Genomic DNA, 19774 nt, shown 5'->3' on the forward strand with positions numbered 1-19774 from the left:
TCGAGACCAGCCTGGGCAACTTGGCGAGACCTCATCTCTACAATAAATCAAAAAATTAGCCAGGCTTGGTGGCACATGCCTGAAATTCCAGCTACTTGGAAGACTGAGGCAAAAGAATTTCCTGAGCCCAGCAGGTCAAGGCTGCCGTGGCTATGAGCATGCTACTACATTCCAGCCTGGGCAACAGAGTGAGACTCCAACTCAAAAAACAAAACTAAACTAAAATATGAAGAGAATCACAGCAAGACCTTAGAGGAGATTTAGTCATCATGATGAGCTGGTCACTGCAGCATTCTCACTTACTTTTTTTCCAGTGGCTTGTGGCACCCCTTAAGCAGTTTTACTATCTTCGTTCTTAATTCCTGTAGCCTAGGCTAACTATCAGTGATCATCTCTTTCTATTTACCAGCTGAGAAAATCTGGCCAGTAAGTCGATATCGTCTTCCTGGTCAGTGCTGAAAAACCCAGCCGACTGCAGTACTTGGTGCAAGAATTTCACTGGTTCCATTGATCTTGGGGGCCCATTTCCTTACCTGTGATATCAGATAACCTGTCACATGCTTCTTTCTGTAGAATCTCTCTTGGCCTATGACCTCACAGCATATCTGGAAACCTATAATTGGGTACAAGGGCTAAGTTTATGTACGAGACTTTTGTATGAAGCCCCAGTGACTGCCCAGCACTGACATGTCACTTCTGAATTAGGACACTGATCATTTCCTAAGATTTGGTGCCATAGTTCCACCAGGTTTGACTGTACTGTTGCCTCGTGGTGTCTTTTATTAGGGTATTCCTACATACCATCCCTGATGTCTGCACTACATCACGATTTGCCAACTCTAAATCAATGACTGTGAGGAGGTATGCTCCACCCTTCTGGAATTTAGGTCCACTAATGAGAAAATGTAAAAAAAACAAAGTTACAACAAAAAGAACTCACACAAAAACTTGCACCATTCAGTGAGATTATTCTGTAGCAAAAAGTAAGAAGGTGGCTTGGGCTTGTTTCTTTCCTAAAAGGGTATTTTCTGGTTGGGCATCTCAGCATTTGAACTTGAAGCCAAGACATGAGCATCTCCCTGGGTAGTTGCTGAACAGTAGTTAGTTCTGCGTACTTATATTTAACTTGATGTTCTTGTCCTTGAAAGCAGGAGGACTTTATGTGATCATCACTGCATGTCATAAGGGCTGAAATCCTACACACTTGCCAGGCATTTGGAGTATCTTTTGGTGCTAACAGTAAGCAGGCCAAGGTCCTTTGTTGGAACCAGTATTAGGATTTTGCCTCCAGAGAGCCCATGCGTCCATCCCAGCGGCCGTGCTTGAAGTTTTCTGATTATAGCAGGTGCCCTCTCATCCACAGAAGAATCCACAGGCATTTCTCTTGTCACTCCGTCCCACCTCCTTGCCTGTCCTGTCCAGGGCTGGCAAGTGGAGAGCAGTCCTCATCCCCATCTCCCCAGTCCCCTTGTCACCACCATCACTGTTTTCTTCCCTGTCCCCATCTCCCTGTCCCCATCTTTCCTGTCCTCATCACCCTCATCACCCCCATCCTCTGCATGGCAACGCTAATGCCAGGGATGGATCTGGCCGGGCCATGTTCCCTGACACCTTCTCTGGTGTGGGAGCTGATTGAACAGTGAAGAGAACACATCTAGGCTTTCTCTCCTGCTAAGGACTTTCTGCAGCATGTAAGGCTTTCCACTGTCTAGCCCTGCCGAATCTCAAACTCTGACTCTTGCCATTCCCACCAGACATCCCTGCTTTGGCATATTGAACTTTATATTTCTGGAACTTATCTCATATCTTACTTTTGCTGCTGCTTTTATCTAATAAATGTACTTCAGCCATGTTCTTTCTGCCAGATACCTGCCTTAGAGCTCAGCTGAGCTCACCTGTTTAAAAAAGTAATTTAGGCTGGGCATAGTGGCTAGTGCCTGTAATCCCACCACTTTGGAAGGCTAAGGTGGGAGAATCACTTGAGCCTAGGAATTGGAGACAAGCCTAGGCAACATAGTGAGACCTTATGTCTACAAAAATAAGCTGGACGTGGTGACAACCACCTATTTCTGCAGTGGTTTCTGAGCATTCTCCTCTCCTAGGAGGAATCAGTGTTGTCTCTGCACACCTGGTATGTACTGACACACATACCTATCTTGGCACCTCCAGTGCTCTGCCACACTCATTTGGTTATGTTGCTGTGCAGTCCTCCAGAATGCGGTCTTTCAAGGGCAGGGAATGTGGTGTATGTTCCCTTTGATGGCAGGCATGGTACCTGGCATATAGTAATGCTTTTCCCAAAGTAACACCAGGAGAGCACACCATTTGGGAAAACTGTACTTGGGCTCTGGGATTATAGGGACCTCAGTCCATCTGACCTTGGACAGGTCAGTTAACCTTTAAAATGTTAGCTTTCTCATCTGTAAAATGGGGCTAATGATTGGATAAATGGAAGAGGAATGAATGAGAGGATCTATGTACAGCATGTAGCATAGTGCTTGGCACACAGTAAGTGCTTAATAAATACATACTTTTAAAGTTACTTTTTTTTTTGAGTCAATCTTACAGTCACCCAGGCTGGAGCGCAGTGGCAAGATCAACTTCCTCAGCTCAAGCAGTCCTCCTACCTCAGCCTCCCAACTGGCTGGGACTGCAGGCATGCATCACTATGCCCAAGTCACGCTGTATTGCCTAGACTGGGCTCCAATTTCTGGGCTCAAGTGATTCTCCTTCCTTGGCCTCCCAAAGTAGTGCAGTTGCAGACGTGAGCCACTGTGCCCAGCCTAAGTTACTCTTTTAAACAGGTAAAACTTAATCTGCCTCAAAATTCAAAAGATACACAGCGATGTATAGTGGAGGATCCTCTGCCACCCCTCCCCAAAGAAACGCATCACTCATGTCTTCAGTGTCTTTTAAACAAACCAGGCATTTATATGATGGTTTTCTAGGAGGGAGGGCTTCCTACTAAAAGCATATGTGTATGTTATTTTTCAGGTTGCTTTTTTCCACCTGATATTTTATTTTTCAAAATGTCTGAATAGTGTTCCATTTTGTGGATGTATCATAACCAATCTGCTGTTGATTAAACCAGTGGACATTTAGGTTATTTGCAAGCTTTTGCTGTCATGAATGATGCTGTGGGGGATACCTGCATCCGTGTCATTTCACACATGTAAATTTGTAGAGGGTCATTCTAGAAGCGTCAAATGTTTCAAAGCATAAATACTATAAAGATTGTTTTAAGACTTTTTTTTGAATTGGAGACTCACTCTGTCACCTAGGCTGGAGTGCAGTGGCGTGCTCATGGCCACCAGAGCCTCGACCTTCTGGGCTCAGGGGATCCTTCTGCCTCAGCCTTCCAAGTAGCTTGAACCACAGGCATGCACCACCATGCCTGGCTAATTTTTAAAATTTTATTGTAGAGATGAGGTCTCGCCAAGTTGCCTAGGCTAGTCTTGAACCCACTGGGCTCAGGCAGTTCTCTCACCCTGGCCTCCCAAAGTGCTGGGATTATAGGCATGAGCCATTGCAGGTGGCCAAGATTTTAATTTTAAAATAATTTTGGTCTTAATAGAGATGTTTCAAAACAATACAAAGAATTCCCATATACCATTCATCTAGATTCTCTCAAATGTTAACATTTTACTACATTTGCTTTCTCTATTTACATGTTTTTTTCCCCACTGAATTTTCTGAGAGCGGCTTGCAGATAAAATGCCTTTTAACTCTAAATATGCTGCAGTATTCCTTATAATCAAGGACATTTTATATAATCTTAGTGCATTCACCAATATCAGGAAATTAAAATTGGGCCAGTACTGTTGTCTAGTCTACAGACCTTATTCAGATTTCATATTTGTGTTATTTAACAAAAGAAAAAAATTGTACATATATTTAAAATTTGGACAAATACGTATGTTTTTTTTCATTGAGTTGTATGGATTTACACTCCTAATAACAATGTTTTGGAGTGTCTGTTTTCTCACAGCCTTTTAAAGACATTGCTGTCAGAATTATCAAAATCTTGAGATATTTCTTACTCATCTTATAAATTAAAAATGGTATCTTATTGTAGGTTTAATTCATTTTTCTTACAAGGAGTAAGGTTCAGAAGTTTTTATGTTAAAGAGTACCTGTATTTTCCCATTAAACTAATTCTTGACTCATATTGACTGTAATACATTAAAGGTAGTATTTTGTGAGCTATATTTGTAGCATACAGTTGACCTCTGAACAACATGGGTTTGAAATGCACTGGTCTGTGTCTTCTTCCCCTTCAGCCTACTTACCATGAAGATGACCAAGATGAAGACCTTTATGATGATCCACTTTCATTTACTACATAGTAGATATATTTTCTCTTCCTTATGATTTTCTTGATAACATTTTTTTGCTTAATTTATTGTAAAAATGTAGTGTGTTACACATATAAAATATGTGTTGATTCTAATCAACAATTTATACTGTACATTTCTTTATCTTGTCTAATGTCATTGACTAGTATATCTAGAACACTAATTTATATTTTTAAAATTTTTAATTTTTTTTGCATTGTGGTCTCACTCTGTCACTCAGGCTGGAGTGCAGTGGCATGATCGGGCTCACCATAGACTCGACCTTCTGGGCTTAGGCAATCTTTTCACCTCAACCTTTTGACTAACTGGGAATATAGGTGTGTGCCACCATGCCAGGCTAATTTTTTAAAAGTATTTTGTGGAGACAAGGTCTTGCTATGTTGCCTAGGCTGGGTTCGAACTCCTAGACTCAAATAGTCCTCCTGTCTTGGCCTCCTGAAGTGTTGGGATTACAGGTGTGAGCCACTGAGCCCGGTCTTTCTCTTGCCTTTTTATACCTTACATTTTTGATTGTCATGATAAGACCCTTAGGTAATTATACATGTTTCTGAATTAATTTTTACTGATTAGTTTTAAATAGTTTTAAGTTTTGGTTTTAGATTTCTCCCCCTCCCCCCTTCCTTCCTTCTCTGCCAGCAAGGCTGAAGTACAATAATGTAATCATGGCTTACCGCAGCCTTGACTTCCTGAGTTTAGTTGATCCCTCCACCTCAGCCTCCCGAATGACCGGGACTGCAGGCGCACGCCACCATGACTGGCTGATTTTTTTGGAGAAACGAGGTCTTCCTGTTTCCTAGGCTGATTGCAAACTCCTGTGCGCAAGCAATCCATCTCTTGACCTCCCAAAGTACCAGAATTACAGGCATGAACCACTGTGCCTGGCCTTACACTTCTTTAAAATAAGCAGTATTACCATAAAATAAGTCTCTTTCTCTCATTTTCTTGTTTCTACTCTTTTTTACCCCTGAGGTTCATATCTGTCCCTTTCTTTGTCCTTGTTTTCATATGTCACTGTTTTTAAAAATGTTATTTTTCTTTTTTGTAAATTTTCTTTTCTATTTGAATAATTTTTCCAAGAATATTATTTTAGGCAAAGTACATTTTTTCCTTTTACAGATTTACTTGCATATATAGAGAATTCCTTATATTTACTGATAACACAGAGAAGAAAACAAGCTTTTCTTTTTCTCTAAAAAACTATGTACAGACACAGCTAAATATATTTTTGTTAAATCTTCTAGTGAATTTGATTAACATGGCCAAAGTCTTTTTTATTTTTATGTGAGTTATTTAACTGAATTATCTATATAATTATTGATGTCCATTTATTTTCAGATGAGTAATAAGAAATTTTAGAAATAAAAAATGATTTTGCTGAATTTTATTATTTATAATTTTTATATTTCAGAACTAATTTTATAGTAGTTCTTCTTTATTTCTCAGTTTTGCTTTTTGCAGTTTTTGTTACTTATAGTCTGCCAATGTCTGAAGATATTAAATAAAAAAATCCAGAAGTGTTCAAACAATTCATGAGTTTTAAATTATTCAGCCATCTTGGTCCTTCCTGCTCCATCCCAGCCTAGTCTCAAATCATCCCTGTGCCCAGGTTGCTGCCCACCCTTAGTCACTTGGTAGCTGTCTTGGTAATCAGATTAAAAAAAATACATACAGGATTCCAGGGCTTTCAGGCATCCACTGGGGTCTTGGAGGAACATATGCCCCGCTGAAAATGTGTTTCTATACATCTTATTTGTGACTTATCTTCTGGTAGTAATAGTTTTAAGCTTGAATAAAAGTTGAATATTAGTATTTAGAGTTCGGCAATCCCTTTGGGTCCCCTCCCACTGTAGGAGCTTTTCTGTCCTCTCAATAAATCCTGCTTTCTCAAATAATAATAATATTTAGAGTTACAAAAGACAGAATCTTTTATATTTGATCATGAGTTCCTTTATACAATTTCTTTGTTTTAACTATAAATTCCCTTTTCTAGCTTATGAACCTACCACTTCCTAATTATTTGCATTTGTATTAGTTTTTATTTGTGATGTCAGATAAGCTCAATAAATACTCATCCCAACTACCATTCCTTCTCTTGGTGTTCTTGGAGTGAAGTATGGAGACATCTGATCGCATCTGTTTTTATTCTTTTTTTTGAATTGGAGTCTCGCTCTGTCACCCAGACTGGAGTGCAGTGGCCGCTCCCGGCCACCGCAGCCTTGACCTGCTGGGCTCCAGCAATCCTTCCACCTCAGCCTTCCGAGTAGCCGGAATTACAGGCATGTGCTACCATGCCCGGCCGATTTTTTGATTTATTGTAGAGAGGAGGTCTCGCTGCCCAGGCGGGTCTCGAACCCGCAGGCTCAGGCAATCCACTCACCTCAGCCTCCCAAGGCTGTTTTTATTCTTATTCTGACTCTGACCTGACAAGACTTGGCACACTTGGTTGTTAGAGGCCATGACGTGTGTTTCCTGGATGGCTAGGTATTTCTGTAAGATTAAGTCATAGTCCCCAGTCATTTCAGGGATCATAGAAATCTCAACTTTTTCCATAATCGATCATTTATTTTCCATGGCAAAATGCATGTGTACAGTATTGCACAGGGTTGCTGTGTGTCCAGCCCCTCCCTGAACATGCCAGAGCCCAGCGACACATGTCCTCTCCATCCACAGGTTCCATCCGTGAGGAGAACGGCGTGCGATGGCATGTGTGTCCCTACTGTGCCAAGGAGTTTCGCAAGCCCAGTGACCTGGTACGCCACATCCGCATTCACACGCATGAGAAGCCCTTCAAGTGCCCACAGTGCTTCCGGGCCTTTGCGGTGAAGAGCACACTGACAGCGCACATCAAGACACACACCGGCATCAAGGCATTCAAGTGCCAGTACTGCATGAAGAGTTTCTCTACCTCCGGGAGCCTCAAGGTGCACATCCGCCTGCATACAGGTACTCCTGAAGGGGTCAGGTCCTGTACACAGAGCTGATGAGTTCTTGGAGGATGCCTTTCTCTTTCTTTCCATCAGTATTTATTGATTACCTTCTGTAGACTAGGCCTGCATTATCTATGGGTGAAGAAAAAAGGTGTGACCTTGATCTTTTTGGAGCTAAGGATGTGATGATGAGGGAGGCATCATTAAGTGATGTTTAAAAGTGAACGTTTAATTACAAAGGGTGAAGAGAGTCTAATTGTCGGGGGAGATTTGGCTTTAGATTTAGAAAGTGAGCCTTTCTAAGGAGGGGACACATAATCAACCACCAGCTAACATCTGTGGGGTTTAGCTGGGGCATGGAGAGGACATGGCATTCTTCCGACAAGGAACCCATTTGTACTGAGGTCTTTAGCAGGAAGTGACACTTTAATGTCTACTCTACCATTCAGATACTTCTCTAATCAGTATTAAGGAATGAAATCTTTCATGTTTGGGCTCCACATTTTTAAAAATAACAGCTTTATTTTGATATATAATTCACATGTCATAAAATCAATGCTCTTATTGTGCACAGTTCTAGATTGTGCAACCCACACCTACTACGTGATTTTCGAATCTTTTTATCACCCCAAGATGAAACCATGTGCTCAAAAGTAGTTATCTCCCCATATTCCCACAGGGTTCCCTGACTGGGTTAACCATGTGGTTGAGTATTTGAAAAAGCTGAAATTAGTTGATTTCGTTGTATGTCTGTCTTTGGCATTTCCATTTTTATTGGCTAAGAAAATTGTAAAAGAAGAAAATATCCTTCAGAAATGCGACACTGTAGTAGAGGATTACTAAGAGGATATTAGTACTATCATCATCATCATCTTTTACAATAAATAACGACTACTGTTTACTGCTTGTTTACAAAATGTGAGACAAGCCGGGCTCGGTGGCTCAGCCTGCAATCCTGCGCCTTTGGGAGGCTGAGGTGAGTGGATTGCCTGAGCCTGTGGGTTCGAGACCCGCCTGGGCAGCAAGACCTCATCTCTACAGTAAATCAAAAAATCAGCTGGGCGTAGTAACGCATGCCTATAATTCCGGCTACTCGGAAGGCTGAGGCGGAAGGATCGCTGGAGCCCAGCAGGTCAAGGCTGCGGTGACCGGGAGCGGCCACTGCACTCCAGTCTGGGCGACAGAGTGAGACTCCAACTCAAAAAAAACCAAAACAAAACATGAGACACTGCTAATTGCTGTTTAAACATTAGTGTATATAATCCCAGCAACGACTCTGGTGGCAGGTGTTGTTCGGCCAGTTTACAGATGACAATTTCAGAGAGGGTACTTTTACACACTTTAGGATTCTTCAGGACTACTGGTTGTTTGAATGTCCATATTTTACAATTTAAGGCTTTGTTTTAAAGGTAATAAATATTTATTTTTACTCAAAATGTTCTTATTACATGTCTTGCACTGTATATAAACAAGGGAAAATTACTCTAGTTTGTAATATCCATGAAGCGATAAGCATGGAATAACAAGTTGCATATTCATATCAATATTGGGATACTAACATTTTAGTTGCATTTGCTATTGAAACATAACTTCTTGATATAATTCTAAAATGTGCTTTGTTTTTATTAGGAGTTAGACCTTTTGCTTGTCCTCACTGTGACAAAAAATTTCGAACATCAGGCCATAGGAAGACTCACATTGCTTCCCATTTTAAACATACGGAATTAAGGAAGATGAGGCACCAGCGTAAACCTGCAAAGGTTCGTGTTGGCAAGACAAACGTTCCAGTCCCTGATATTCCTTTACAAGAACCAATTCTTATAACTGACTTAGGTAAGATGGATTGTATGATGTCTTTGTAATTTATTGAATATGCTTTTCTTCAGTTTCTTGTGACTTGTATGTGTATATTATGGTTTGTGTAGTTAAATAATTTTAAGCATGTATTAATGAAGTCATTGTTAAGCCTTGTTTTGTTTTATGGGCAAGTATGCTCCACAATCAAGGTTAAAATCCTAGTTGTGTCTAAACTCCTATTTAAATGGGGTTCTTGGTTCAGAGAGAAATATTGTGTAAGTGAAGATGGTAGTATATAAGACCTCATTGAAGAAACTTTCCTGCCTCAGTGGAGCTATCAGAGGTGACAAGTGATTTTTATGTGATACACACAGTGCATGTTGTTGTTTTCATCTTTAAGTTCCCATGCTGTGTGTGGCAGATTATTGTCTGGGCTGCTTTGTATTAAAAAGGAAAAGAAAAACCTGCTTTAAGTTCATTTTAGGCTCAGTGTTATTATAATCAAGCCAAACCATGATTTTGTTAACTAGCTTGGGATAAAACACTGTTTGCTAGAATCTTCAGAAAAAATGATTTTTGTAAATACTAGAACGAAATTTAAGAAACTGCATTGTCTTAGTCATTTGAATTACTATAGCAAAAATACTATAAACTGGGTAGCTTATAAATTATTTCTTTTATTTTTAGTAATTTATTTCTCGCAGTTCTGGAGCCTGGAAAGTCCAAGATCAAAGTGCTGGCAGATGTAGTGCCTGGTGAAAGTTCTCTTCCTCATAGATGGTGCCATCTGACTGTGTCCTCACATGGCAAAAGGAAGGGGCAAGGCAGCTTTCTGGATGATAAGGGCATTAAATCCATTAGCTCTCATGACCTAATCACCTCCTAAAAATCCTATTTCTCATTGCTGTCACATTGGGAGCTAAGTTTCCACATAGAATTTTTTTTTTTTTTTTTGACTCAGAATCTCACTCTGTTACCCAGGCTGGAATACAGTGGCACGCTAATGGCTACCACCACCTTGACCTACTGAACTCAGGCAATCCTTCTGTCTCAACCTTCCAAATAGCTGAAATTGCAGGCATGTGCCATCATGCCCAGCTGATTTTTGGTTTATTGTAGAGATGAGGTCTCACCAAGTTGCCCAGACTGATCTTGAAACCCTGGACTTAGGCAATCCCCTTGCCTCTGCCTCCCAAAGTGCTACGATTATAGGCGTGAGCCACCATGCTCAGCTTCCACATAGGAATTTGAGGGGGACACAAACATCTAGACCATAGCACTTACTGAATTCTATATGTGAGTTTGCTTCTGTATTTCATCATTTTTCTAGGCAAGATAACACATTCTGTAAGCCAAGTTAATATAAGAATATGTCAATATAAATAAAGATTAAATGGTATACAGAGAAATATTTTAGATTTTTATAAATTATAAGCCACCAATAAGATGATCAACTGTCATAACCCTTTATGTACTAAGAGTGTAACATCTAATATGTAAACCTAAAACAATTAACAGAAAGGAGAAATATTCAAATTCTCAAGTATAGTGAAAGATCTTTAATTTAGCACAGTAAAACTGAAGATTTGAGCGCACACATAAAAAGGGTTGTTTTGTAGCTTTATAGACTCTTTTACTTTAAAATATATACTCTTTCAAAATCCATGAAACAGAAGTTGATCACATTCTAGGGTATAGAAAAGTGTCAACAAATTCTCAGAAATTGATACTGTATAGGATACAATCTTTAAATAATAGTTTATTTTAAACAAATTTATAACAAATAGGTATCCAAAATTTAACTATATGGAAAAGTAGCACTCAAAATTGACATCGCATGTATACTACAAGTGGGAGCATTATATAAACGGATTGGATAGACCAAAGCTGTCTAGGAAAAATTAAGACTTTTGAGTACTTTGTGAACAAAATAAGAAATGAAAATAAATATTTAACTCAAAAAGCTAGAAAAATGGAAAGAAAGTAGCAGAAAGGAATTCATACATATAAAGGAAGATAGGAGATAAAATTCTAATTTTACAAGACTTATTTTTAACTGAGCACCAAGGCAGATGACTTGTCACTAACAGACTAAAGAAAAAATGAGAAAACAATATTAGGAATGAGAAAGTAGCTATAAGCACTGATATAAATGAGATGACAATTTTTTGAAAATACTCTACAACTTTTTGCTAATACACTTGAAAATTTTGATGAAATAGATCTTTTCTAGAATAGTGTTCCTACTAGAATTGACTGTAGAAGAAATAGAAACCCCAAAGCACACAATACATTGACAAGGTAGTAAAAGATTCTCCTCTCCAAAATTTCAGTCTCTCATGAGTTTATGTATGAGTTCTACTCAGCTTTGTAGAAACCATAATTATCATGGTATTTAATTGTTTTAGACCATAGAAAATGTTTTATCATAATTATGTGTTAATCAAAACTTCTATGGTAGGTTAGAATATTTTGATATCTTTGTCTAGTTTTGGTAGCTCACAAAACAAGACAACAGAATAGTCCCTTTTTTCACATTACGATAAATCAAATGAGTCACCCATGGGCTTTTTGACTTCAGGTTTGTAAATCTTTAGTTGAATTAAATTAGAATTCAGATTTTCCAGAACTTCTTCTGGGTTAAAATGGGGTACATTTTGCTTATTGGCTTCATGGAAGCCTGTGTCTTAGATCAGATAGTAGAAGTTGAATTCTCTTTTGGTCTAGGCTGACTGAGACCTATACCAGAAAAAAATGATTCCTAGGGTAGCTTCACACCGTGTAATGTAGAATTGTGTTTCTTATCGTCCTTAATTTCATAGTTATTTATATTTGTGTTCATTTTTTTTCTCCGACTCTGAGCTCCTTGGGGATTATAGAAAAGACGTAGCTGTAATAGCCTTTAGGGCACAGATCTTCATAAAAACATGATAAGAAGGAGTTTTAGCATAGAATAGTTACAGTTATTTGATTTAATTGAGAGATGAAATATTCCAGTTCAGTCTGGTTACTTAAAACACAATATGTTCTCCATAACGACTGTCATTTAAAAAGTATTATAATGCATTAAAAATTCCAGACCAAGTAATTCAATCTCTGATGATTAAGGAAGCACCTTTGGATGGTATAGTACCTTATGGTCATGTATTTTAAGAAACTTTCAGAGCTTCATGGGAACTTAAAATTTTCTCTTCCAAAACTTCCCTACATTTCCTATTCTTCATTTTTACAAATGTAGAAACTGGGGTGTAGAGATAGTTGATGGCTTTTGCTTGTGGGTCATACGGCTGGTGTGTGCTCATGGTGGATCTAGTACCTGGATCTTCTGACTTGTAGATTAGGGTTGTGTTTCATTTAATGCTCACTTCTTTCCACATCCACTCCCACTGTCCTGCCAACACAGAAGTATGGAAGAGCACACCATGATTGTCAGATAGTAATTATGTTTTGGTGTAAAGTATTATTCTTTATGAAACATGAATATTATATATTTTATGGCATTGTAGGAATTATATTTCATTAGACAGTCTCTGTTATACTTTAGATTTTCTTTCTTTGAATTCAGGAATTGAGTTAAATTTATGAGTAAATGTGCAGACTGAAGAATATATATAACTATATACTTATATAACTATGTGTAGATAATATAATATGTGTTAGTAATGTAAGTAATGTGCAGACTGGCGAAGTAGTGGAGTCAGGGTGATCACATTAGGATCTGGAGCTTCTTCTGGATTATCATATATAATACATATATATATACATGGATGTTTTTAACCATTTTAAAAATATATGACTATATATACACACACATAATTTTACCTTTTTTTCATTTTACTTAGCATAAATGTTTGAGATATTTTTCTTTAATAAAATAAATTTTTCATATTTGCATATTATAAAATTCATTCTAGTGATGGGAGGAGAGTTTTTAAAAATTTCTAATTTTTAACTTTTTTCTCTTTTTAAATTAGCCTTCATAAGTACATAAGTTATCTAAGTTTTGTTTTGTTTATTTAAGAAGCCATTCATTCCATTAAGTTCAACAAGGAACAACAAGGAAAGTGGCTTATCAGATATTATTTGAAGTTTATAATTTTAATTAAGTGGTACCTTAATGCTGTCAGTTATTGAACCTATCTGTATAAAATTTCATATTCCAAATGATTGTGCCTAGTAGTTGCTGTTATGACCCTCTGAGTTGAACATTTGAATTATAAAGTTGTTTGCGTTCTTTTTGAGTCAGAATCTCACTCTTTCACCCAGGCTGGAGTGCAGTGGCACACTCACGGCCACTGCAGCCTCTACCTGCTGGGCTCAGGCAATCCTTCCGCTTTAGCCTTCCAAGTAGCTGGAACTACAGGCGTGAGCCACCATTCCTGGCTGATTTTTTAATTTATTGTATAGATGAGGTCTCGCCCAGGCTGGTCTTGAACCTGTGGGCTCAGGCAATTCTCGCACCTCAGCCTCCCAAAGTGCTAGGATTATAGGTGTGAGTCATACACCTGACTGAATTATACACTTTTATGAGCTTAGTAGTGACCAAAGGCATTACACTTTTTAGTTGTCATTTTTGAGAATACTCATTAGTTTTCTGTTTTCCTTCCTGGGTAACTAACTCTTCCTATAAGCTATCATGGTTCCCTAACATATGGGTATCCAACAGATGTGGACCATAAGACCATAAATCTACAACTTTGGTTTGAATTTGTGCGTTCTTTCTTTCATTCTCTAATTTCCTAGAGGTCAGGGATCCATTTATTTGGTCATATTTATGTGTCCTCTTAATTGACAGATATTTGTGGGTTCAGGACTATGTCAGTAATCAGGAGCAGTGACTTGTGCTAAAACAGAAATAAGTACAAGTGAAGAGGTGGGAAAGTGGGGGTTTGTGTGAACATAAAGCCACAGAGGAATGGAATAGAGCTGAGAGATGGGTGGGTGGTGGATAGATAGACCCACTGTTGGAACACCAAGCTGAGCAGTGGTAGTAACTGAATACTTGACAATAAATGATTGATGGTATTTGAGTAAATTACTGTTAGGATCGTAGCTTTCTCTAGTACAAATGTTCTTCTGTCAGTGATATAAGACTCAGTGATAGGTGGCTAGTCTGGATGAGTCCTTGGCATAGAACAGTGTAGATGAGAGAGCCAGGAGTCTAGTGTGCAAGGAATCCGCCCTTGCTCTGCCATTAGTGTTTTTGAGAACCAAGTATGTCATTCAGTCTGCATCTTTCTCAGTATGTGCATCCATCCTGGGGAAAGTGGTGGCAGTGGACCCGATAATTGCATTTTTCTCTCTTGAGCAGGAGAGAGGGATTGCTAGGAAAAAGTGAGACTGTGTTGTCAAACAGGATGGTGTGGGAGTGTGTCTTCATATGGAACTGACATGACTCTGATAGTCAAAACTGGTGAGATGGGAGCTGGTGTGGCAGTGTAGGACTTATGTTGTGTAGACTGCATACAACTCACAAGGGAGGGTTCTGAATTCTCTTTGTAAAGTAATTAAAGTTGTGGTGCAAGCATCAAGAAGAATAGGCTAGTTTCCTTAAGTCTAATAATGAGCAATGAGAATTAGCTGAGCTGTTGACTTTTCTCCAGCCCTGTTAGTCTCCATTATTTGAGATTGGTGGCAGTGAAAATAGAAAGGAAAAAGCAAGTTCAAGAGACATTGGAGAAGAACGATCTCCAGAACTAGAAACTGATGAATGTAACAAGACAGGGAAGTCAGGTCTTAGAGATTCTAAGATCCTTGGCCTGGTGGACAGGGAAAATGTTATTTCATGTGTACAGCTAGGAAAGTTGGGAGAAAAGGTAGGTTTTAGAGAAAAGAATTAAAACAGAATCTGGATTTTTGGGAAAAGTCAGCAAAAATAGAGTGTGTTAAGAGGTGTCTAGTGATAATCACAGCATAGAAGTTAGTGGACAGCTAAGGGAGGGGAGAGGATTGGAATGGAGTTGTGAACAGAGGACAAAATCTAGGGAGACGCCTTCTTGACTGGGAGAGAGGAAGAGCAGCCCAAAATGGGTACAGAATTGAGGGGGAGCATCTTCCTCTTAGTGTCCCAGGTGACTCTTAAGGAGTTTAAAAACCTCAAAGTTTGTTCTGAATTGCATACATAATGCAGTCACTGGATCAAGTCATATTTACTAGATGGTTAACTTAAGGGAATTCTTTATTTAGTAAATGTATGTGAAACCTGAAATGTTTAAGTCGGTAATTTTACTATTTGCAGATGTCCCTTTAGTAAAATATTTGGGAAGATGTTGACTTTTTTAGAACAAAAGATCATGGTAGAATCATTTATATTTTGAGTTTATTATAGTGCCTAGTGTGCCATATTCACACTGAATAAACAAGGGATTTAAAATCCCGATTAACCTAAAATTTGGACATAGTTTTATAAATTCTATAGAAACTAAATGTAGAAATTTATTAAAAATTGACTGTAAACTCAAGGAAAGTAATTGTGACAATGTAGATATTTTTCATGTTGAAAAAATAGCTATTCATTTATAAATACTTTCTCATAGGTATTCTTTAAGTAGCCAGTTCCTAACACAATTAAAATAACATTTGCAACATTGCAGTGTGTTTTTTAACTCATCAGAATTTTCATTTTCTGGGTAAAGCAGATGCTTTATGACATTTGATTTTATTAGTAGCATTGACTGAGTTATTTCTGCTTTTCTTTTGGTTTGTAGGTCTTATCCAGCCCATTCCAAGAAATCAGCTTTTCCAAAATTATTTTAATAACAATTTTGTAAATGAAGCAGATAGACCATACAAGTGTTTTTACTGTCATCGTGCATATAAAAAATCTTGCCACCTTAAACAACACATCAGGTAAGATGACATAGATTCAGAGATGAAAATTTCAAATAATTACCATGATTTACTGATCTGGTGACTTCTATAAGTATTTAGGATGATAGTGTTAGGGTCCGGACAGGGTGAGGGTGAGATGGATGGAGAGGGAGAGGTGCAGGGAAGCGCAGCACTGTGGGAGCCGGCAAGCCGGAGCTGCACGCTGGCAACCCAGAGATCTGAGTAAATGCAAAGAATTGCAACACAAAGAGATGAGAGAAGAAAAGATTTATTTAAGAAAAGTTTGCCCTCCACAGACAGGGAGCGGGCCCACACTCTAGGTGAGTGTGATGGTATAGCCCCCCAAAACCCTGGCTTAAATCCTTTTCCTTGGAGATGTTGCAATCAGGTAGACATGACTGACGTGACTTTCTTATCGACCACCTGTGGATGTCTTGGAGAACCTGTGACACAGAGACCCACTAATGTCTGCCCACATTATCATGGCCCCTAGAGAAGGGCGTGACAAGGATTCTAATTCTCCTGCACCTTCCCAAATGACATTCCTTAGAGCTAATGGATGGTGCACCTCCCCTTATCTCCTAGGTATTCCCAGTGGATAGCTTCGGGGGATCCTTGGCTTCCCTGTAGATAGTGCCCAATTTACTGGAAGATTGAATCCCCACCTGCTCTCCCTCTGAGCGGTTACAACTTTTGTAATTACAAGTTTCATGACTTTTACAATCCTTGCCTAATGCATGATGTCCTAGGCTTTGTAAATTCCCTTTACTCTAGGCAAGCTTGATTGCCGCTATGAGCTACCTCTGATACCTGGCACCAGGAAGTCTGTTTCTGAAAAGACAAAGTCAGCAAAGTTAATTTTACCTAAAGTGTGCATTTCTCCAAAAGCTTAGCTTCTACTTTCTCATCATTGTGTCAGGGTTTAAGAACAAGATGAAAAATGGCTTTCAGCTCTTGCTCTGTCCTTTCAGGTAGTGATAGCTTTCAGCACTTAAAATGTCACATTTGACCCCAAAAAATCTATTGGTAATTGTTATTGGTATTCCTTCGTGACTTGACTAAATTATTTTACCCAGAAATTGCCACTGAATTTTATTTATATGCCTGTTAAATTTCAATATTTGCAATTTCCAGGAGTTATCCAAAAAAATTTGGTTTATTTCATTAGAATTATGTTTTTCAGGTGCATTCATCAGAGTTTAGATTAATTCTTGACGCTTGCAACAGTGAAAACAAAGTAGAAACTTGATCATGAGAAACAGTGTGATGACATGAAATATGTGAAAAACTTAGAAGACAACTTGGGCTCTAGTTTTGTCTCAGTTGTGTGGTAGCTGTGTGACTGTAGGTGAATCGTGTAACCACTCGTCTCAGGTGTCCTCACTTGTAAAAGGTGGAGAGCTATGTCTCTGCTGCTTAGCTAAAAAAAAAGTAAAGATGAAGCAAAATAATATACACGCATGCATGCTAGTTATAGAGCATTATACAAGTGTAGGAAACTTATTCATTACAATTGTATTTTGTTTTTTAGGTCACACACAGGTGAAAAACCTTTTAAATGTTCTCAGTGTGGAAGAGGCTTTGTTTCTGCAGGAGTGCTCAAAGCGCACGTCCGAACACACACTGGCCTAAAATCTTTCAAGTGTCTGATATGTAATGGAGCTTTCACGACAGGTGGCAGCTTACGGAGACATATGGGTATACACAATGACCTTCGGCCCTATATGTGTCCCTACTGCCAAAAAACATTTAAGACCTCACTAAACTGCAAAAAACACATGAAAACCCATAGGTAGGTATAATTCTGATGGTTAGCTTTTAATAATCTTTATAATTCTAAGATGGTGATGGGTGTGTTTTTTTGGAAATACTTGTCTTTGATTCTTATATTATTATTTCTAGCTTGTAATATATGTACTAAATAAACTTAAGCATTAGCAACTAGGGATCTAATGAGAGCCATAGAATAAAACATTAACTTTTCATTTTAAATTTAATATTAAGGTAGTCTATATTAGGTTAAATGCTTTGCAAGGTCTCTTTTAAAGTTGTTAGTCAATAACTAGGTGAAATGTCAGACTATGTCTAGTACTGTCAGGTAGTGAAGTTTCACAAGAGAGAATCTTAGCTGACCCTGTGATTTCTAGGCATGTTATCATGTTATCAGCAAATCTGAATGATAATTGTCCTATGTTGTTGATTTAGAAAGAACATATGTTTTAGGTATTCCATAAACCTGTCATTCAGTCTGATGTGTTTTTACTTGATTGGAGTGCTGGCTTATTTCTAAGTGGAGGTAATCTAGAAAAGATGCATTTTGGACTGGAGCTGGGGCTTATTCCACAAGTGTGTTTTGTGAAGCCACACAATTCATGTTGTAATGTAAAGCATTGATGAAGTGACCACATTTTAGGAAATGGGGGGGAAAAAGAGTCATAAGCCCTATACCTGTTGCCCTCAAACCTTTGCTTTTAAACAGTATTTTAACCCAGATGTATCTGCCAAGATGTTCCCAACAAAATAAAACACCCAAATATTAGAACAAGCTAATTGGGATGGTGTTTTGTGGTATTATTGATCTGAATGCCCAGCACCCTTGACAGAATTGGGATGTTTGGTTTCAGCACCTTTGATTACTTAACTGGGAAGTCTAGCTGCCATTTAAAACCATCTAGGGAAGTGATATTGATTGTGTCGTGTTGTGGACTCCTGTTGTTACACATCCAGTTATACTTCCTTGCATTCTGTGGAGTAAAATGTAAGCTGTACACGCATTTGGGAACTGGGGAATCCATGGTGCATAGTTCAGGATGTTTGTGCTCTGTACACTGGAGCAAGAGGGTGGGCCCAGCTGGCCTGGGAGCACGCCATGCCGCAAGGAGGGGTGCGGGCACTAGCTTGCACTGTGGCATGCTAAATTTGTTTCTGTGTCAGGAAGCCAGGCCTTCCCAACGTACTTTTTGTGGTAGTTTCGGGCGTACAGGCTTTCAAACCCTTGTTTATGGATCCTCTGGCCAATGGTTCACTTGCTGGGTCACATTTATTAAGTTTTGTCTGGCCATTGTTTGTCATGGATTTGGGGGACACATGCAGGAGAGTAATGTGTGACTTTGAGGGAGGTGCTCTAAAGATGGAGCAATCTGTCTTCGCAGCGCTAGGGGGCTTTTCTCTTATAGATCATGTGCACTTGAATCTGCCTATGAGGAGAGAGAGATCCAGCATTTTATCCTTTTGTTTGAAGTGTTTGGAATTCTCAAAATACCACATACATGTGCATTAAAGATAGGTATAAAAGGTTACTATAGCAAAAGTTATTAAAAAAAAAAACCCACAAGCAAAAAAACAAACATCTACCAGTTACACGTGAGACCCTCATCCTCAGGGGAGAGTGGCAAAGAACCCTACACGTCACTGTGCTGCTGGATAGCACCTTGTAGTACAGGTATGCTCATATGCTTTCTGATTCTTTGTTTCTATGTATCACATTTTTGTTTTCCCTCGGCAAGAGTTGTTAAGAATTGACTATTTTTGGTATCAGAAAATGAAGAGGAAAAAATTGATTGTGTTTGGAACTGTTAACTTTAAAACACACACACACACACACACACACACACACACACACACACACACAGTAACCATACATTTGGAAAACGAAAGGAGACTTTATTTCTTTTTTTTTTTTTTCATAATCAATATTTTTTATTATGGTTTTGTGGGGTACAGTTAAGTGTTAGGTGTACAATTACGTTTCATTCAGGCACCCTGTTGATAAGAGGTGTTTCCCCATCTCCAGACAGATATTTGCTACTGTTAATCCCATCTCCCCCCCCCCGATAGTTTCCCAGTAGCGTCAGTCATTTTCTT

General features: G+C 38.7%; 1 protein-coding gene across 1 annotated transcript in view; it reads left to right on the forward strand.

The window, feature by feature from the left end:
* The window catches only part of ZNF236 (zinc finger protein 236), a gene marked incomplete at its 5' end in the record, with an annotated part of 108464 nt that overhangs the window by 20239 nt on the left and 68451 nt on the right, over positions 1 to 19774 (forward strand). Inside the window, 4 exons of the mRNA XM_008060792.1 lie at positions 7026 to 7298; positions 8912 to 9115; positions 15787 to 15928; positions 17442 to 17702. Of these exons, the coding sequence (XP_008058983.1) occupies positions 7026 to 7298; positions 8912 to 9115; positions 15787 to 15928; positions 17442 to 17702 (880 nt within the window). The remainder of the gene's footprint in view (positions 1 to 7025; positions 7299 to 8911; positions 9116 to 15786; positions 15929 to 17441; positions 17703 to 19774) is intronic.

This window comes from Carlito syrichta, unplaced genomic scaffold (genome assembly GCF_000164805.1).
Source record: "Carlito syrichta isolate Samal-C Ts95f unplaced genomic scaffold, Tarsius_syrichta-2.0.1 Scaffold304732, whole genome shotgun sequence".
NCBI classification, from domain to species: domain Eukaryota; kingdom Metazoa; phylum Chordata; class Mammalia; order Primates; family Tarsiidae; genus Carlito; species Carlito syrichta.